This window comes from Babylonia areolata, chromosome 16 (genome assembly GCF_041734735.1).
Source record: "Babylonia areolata isolate BAREFJ2019XMU chromosome 16, ASM4173473v1, whole genome shotgun sequence".
Classification (NCBI taxonomy): domain Eukaryota; kingdom Metazoa; phylum Mollusca; class Gastropoda; order Neogastropoda; family Buccinidae; genus Babylonia; species Babylonia areolata.
The window spans coordinates 28,780,385-28,785,384 of record NC_134891.1 but is presented as its reverse complement, the minus strand read 5'-3'; the positions used below and the strand labels follow the sequence as shown (position 1 = coordinate 28,785,384).

The 5,000-nt window shown below is 47.8% G+C and overlaps 1 protein-coding gene across 2 annotated transcripts in view; it reads right to left on the bottom strand.

Moving 5' to 3' along the window:
• LOC143291298 (uncharacterized) overlaps nucleotides 1-5,000 on the bottom strand; it is a 64,677-nt gene that overhangs the window by 7,956 nt on the left and 51,721 nt on the right. For both annotated transcript variants that reach the window (XM_076601147.1, XM_076601146.1), the window contains 4 exons: nucleotides 4,483-4,608; nucleotides 3,597-3,743; nucleotides 2,408-2,539; nucleotides 1,403-1,540 (listed from right to left, as the gene is read on the bottom strand). In XM_076601147.1, the coding sequence (XP_076457262.1) occupies nucleotides 1,403-1,540; nucleotides 2,408-2,539; nucleotides 3,597-3,743; nucleotides 4,483-4,608 (543 nt within the window). The remainder of the gene's footprint in view (nucleotides 1-1,402; nucleotides 1,541-2,407; nucleotides 2,540-3,596; nucleotides 3,744-4,482; nucleotides 4,609-5,000) is intronic.

The window sequence follows — 5,000 nt, the reverse complement described above, 5'->3', positions numbered from 1 at the left end:
GACCACACACACACACACACACACACACCGCGCTACACACCAGAATGGGGGATACAGGGTGAGGAATGACCACACACACACACACACACACACACCGCGCTACACACCAGAATGGGGGATACAGGGTGAGGAATGACCACACACACACACACACACACACACCGCGCTACACACCAGAATGGGGGATACAGGGTGAGGATGACACACACAACACACACACACACACACACCGCCGCTACACACCAGAATGGGGGATACAGGGTGAGAATGACCACACACACACACACACACACACACCGCGCTACACACCAGAAATGGGGGATACAGGGTGAGGATGACCACACACACACACACACACACACCACACACACACACACACACCGCGCTACACACCAGATGGGGGATACAGGGTGAGGAATGACCACACACACACACACACACACACACACCGCGCTACACACCAGAATGGGGGATACAGGGTGAGGAATGACCACACAACACACCACACACACACACACACACACCCGCGCTACAAACACCAGAATGGGGGATACAGGGTGAGGAATGACCACACACACACACACACTCACACACACACACACCGCGCTACACACCAGAATGGGGGGATACAGGGTGAGAATGACCACACACCACACACACACACACACAACCTACACACCAGAATGGGGGATACAGGGTGAGGAATGACCACACACACACACAACACACACACACACACACACACAACAGCAGCACACACCACACAGCTAACACAGAATGGGGGATACAGGGTGAGGAATGACCCACACACACACACACACACACACCCACACACCAGAACGAACCACACACACAACACACACACACACACCGCGCTACACACCAGAATGGGGGATACAGGGTGAGGAATGACCACACACACACACACACACACACACACACCGCGCTACACACCAGAATGGGGGATACAGGGTGAATGGAAGAACCACACACACACACACACACAACACACACCCGCTACACACCAGAATGGGGGATACAGGGTGAGGAATGACACACAACACACACAACACACACACACCGCGCTACACACACAGAATGGGATACAGGGTGAGGAACTACCACACACACACACACACACACACACACACACACACACACACACCGCGCTACACACCAGAATGGGGGATACAGGGTGAGGAATGACCACACACACACACACACACACACACACCGCGCTACACACCAGAATGGGGGATACAGGGTGAGGAATGACCACACACACACACACACACACACACACACACACCGCGCTACACACCAGAATGGGGGATACAGGGTGAGGAATGACCACACACACACACACACACACACACACACACACACACACACCACAGCTGACCTGACACGTGCTGACATCGTTCCAGAGCCCTGCAGGCGCTGATCTGGATGTCCTCGTTCTCCACAAACTGGGACATCGACCTGGAGATGACCTTGGCGGCCATGGTAACGTCCTTTTCGCCGCCGGCCTGTCTCGTATCTGGGACATAGTGTTTGCAAGTTTCGGTTTTTCAAAGGAAGATGTCAAAGCAGTGCGGACTTGGTGTATATCAAAGATACGCCATGTTTTCTATGGAATAATTCAAAGAAGAAAAAAAGAGAGAGAGAGAGAGAGAGAGAACAAAACAGTGCGGATGGCTCTTTACCTTCCTTCACATAAACTTCAGAACATGCCTTCTTACCTTCGCGTAAACTTCAGAATAGGCGTCATCACCTTTGTGTAAACTCCAGAACATTCCTCCTTACCTTCGCATAAACACCATTACCTCCTTACCTTCGCATAAACACCATTACCTCCTTACCTTCGCATAAACACCATTACCTCCTTACCTTCGCAAGAAAGTAAAAAAAAAAAACATAATCAGATTATTCCCCCTTACATTCGAAAAAAACACCCTACCCCCCTCCCCCCTCAACCCCTCTCCCTCCTACACACACGCTTTCTCTCTTCTTTACCCACTCTTCATACATCCAAAGCGAGCTGACATGGGTGGTGTTGAACAGGGAAGCTGAGAGTGCTTATAGATAGTGGGGGTTTTATTTGTTTGGGTGTGTGTTTTTTGTTTGTTTGTTTTTGGGGTTTTTTTTTCTTTTGTTGTTGTTGTTGTTTTTGTTTGTTTGTTTGTTTTTGTTTTTTTGTTTTTCATAAAGATGAGTTTTTAGTGATGAGCGAAAAGCAGAGACAGAATCAAATGCGTGGATATGACGATGAGGACAGTTGTTCCAGGTGTGAGGAAGCAGTAAAGAAGAAAGAACGTTCACCATAGGTTCTTGTATTGTATTGTATTGACACGATGAAGTTTCCAAAGGTAAAACTAGTCACCGCTTCAAGCTTGAGCGAACGTACCAGCAGCAGAAAGAAGATAGGACAAGGCGATGAGACCCACAGAATGCAAGCGATCGTCTTTGGGGAATGACGTCATGGCCTTGATGACGTCACCAAGTCCTCCTTCCTCCATGATGGTTTGTCGGAGGTGGTCTGAGGTGGAGAGGGAGCAGTAGAAGAGATAAACAGATACGTGAATAAACGAATAGAACATACGTACATAGATACATACATACACATACATACATATATAATCGTACAGTTTTCAGTGTCTCAAAGAGGCGTCATTGCGTTCGGACAAATGCGTATACACTACAACTGATCTTTCTGACTGGCTGCGAAGGACAACGATTTCTGTCAGGCCTTGAGTGAATACACACACAAACACACACACACGCGCGCGCACACGCACGCGCGCGCAGAGACACACACACACACGCACGCACGCACGCGCGCAGATACACACAGACACACACAAACACACACACACACACACACATACACACACACGCGCGCGCGCAGATGTACACACACACACACACACACACACACACACACACACACACACACACACAGACACAGAGGCGCGCGCGCGCACACACACGAGCGCGCAGATGCACACAGGCAGGCACACACACACACACACACACACACACACACACACACAGAGGCGCGCGCGCACACACACACACACACACACACACACACACACACACAATCTACCTATCAGAGTGGATTTCGTCAACAAAGTTTTGTCATGGAATCTTCTTCAGTGTGTCAAGTGCGTGGTGCACACGGGACCTCGGTTTATCGTCTCATCCGAACACACACACACACACACACACACACACACACACACACACATATATATATATATATATATATATATATATAGAGAGAGAGAGAGAGAGAGAGAGAGAGAGAGAGAGAGAGAGAGATGAAACTGAGGCGTCTAAAAAAAATTAATTTGGCAGTAGCAGCAGCAGTAGTAGTAGTAGTAGTAGTAATGATAATAATAGTAGTGGTAGGAGGAGGAGGAGGAGAATCATCCTCATCATTATCAACATCATCATGATCATTGCAGTTGTAATAGTAGAAGTAGTAGCAGCAGCAACAACAACAGTTGCAGTATCATCACCATCACCATCATCACCACCATCCTCCCCATCATCATAACCACCCACCATCATCATTATCATCATCATGTTACCGAAGGTTTCGGACACACAGGACAGCGCCCCACAGCCGACAATCTGTAGCTCTTTGTGGGCGGGGAACTGTCGCATGGACTTCAGCACGCTGCGCACTGTCCCCGCGCTGAGCGGACACGGGGTCTGCTTCCGCTTCCGGCCACACTCTGCGTCACAATACGCCAAGTAAATGAATAAATGAATGAATGAATGAATGAATGAATAATAATAATAATAATAATAATAATAATATTTATATAGCGCTGAATCTTGTGCAGAGAAAAATCTAAGCGCTTTCATACCAGTCATTCACACGCATGCATAATTCTAAAACTGGAGAAACTGAAGACAAGGAAGAGGCAGGGAAGGGAGGCTATCTTGTGAAGAGGTGGGTTTTAAGGCCAGACATAAAAGAGTTGAGTGTGGAGACCTGACGAAGCGAAAGAATAAATGAATACATAAATGAATAGATAAATAAATATATAATTGAAATAAATGAATAAATAAACTATCAACTGAATACCGCTGTAAAATAAATAAATAAATAAAATAAAATAAGATAAAAACAACAGCAATAATAAATCATTATCGCTGTAAATAACACCCCGACAATGACTGCCCCCCACACACACACACACCTACCCAGCCCCCATCCCACCTCCCAACACACACCCTACACACACTCTAAACTCACCTACGCACCCCTACCCCCCTCACCCCCTCCCCACACACACAATCCCCCTCCCCCTCCCCTCCAACACACACACACACACCCTACATACACACACACACACTTTAAACTCAACCACGCACCCCTAGCCCCCACACACACCCAACCCCCACCTCCCACCCCACTCCCCCCTGTACCTCCCCCCCCACACACACACACACACTCCCTTCACCTACCCATGGCCACGGTGCCCACGATGCGACAGGCGGTGAGGTGGAGGTCCGGGTGGGAGGTGAAGGGGGTCAGGGTGTTCTCCACCACCTCCATCCACCCCGTCTGGCTCAGGGTGTCCAGCCCCACCTCTGGTTCCGGGAGAGAGAGAGAGAGAGATGAGGTAAGGTAAGGTAAGATGAGATGAAATTAGATGAAATCAGATTAAATGAGGTAAGGTAAGGTAAGGTAGGGTAAGATGAGATGAAATGAAATGAGGTAAGGTAAGGTAAGATCAAGTCAGATCACATGAGGTAAGGTAAGTAAAGACAAGATCAGATCAGATCAGATAAGGTAAGGTAAGGTAAGTAAAGACAAGATAAGATCAGATAAGCTAAGAAAAGGTTAGGTAAGGTAAGGTAAGTAAAGACAAGATCAGATCAGATCAGATAAGGTAAGGTAAGGCAATGTAAGGGAAGGTAAGGTAAGGTAAGGTGGAATAACCTTATTATTTCACAAACTAGACAGTAACACACACACACAC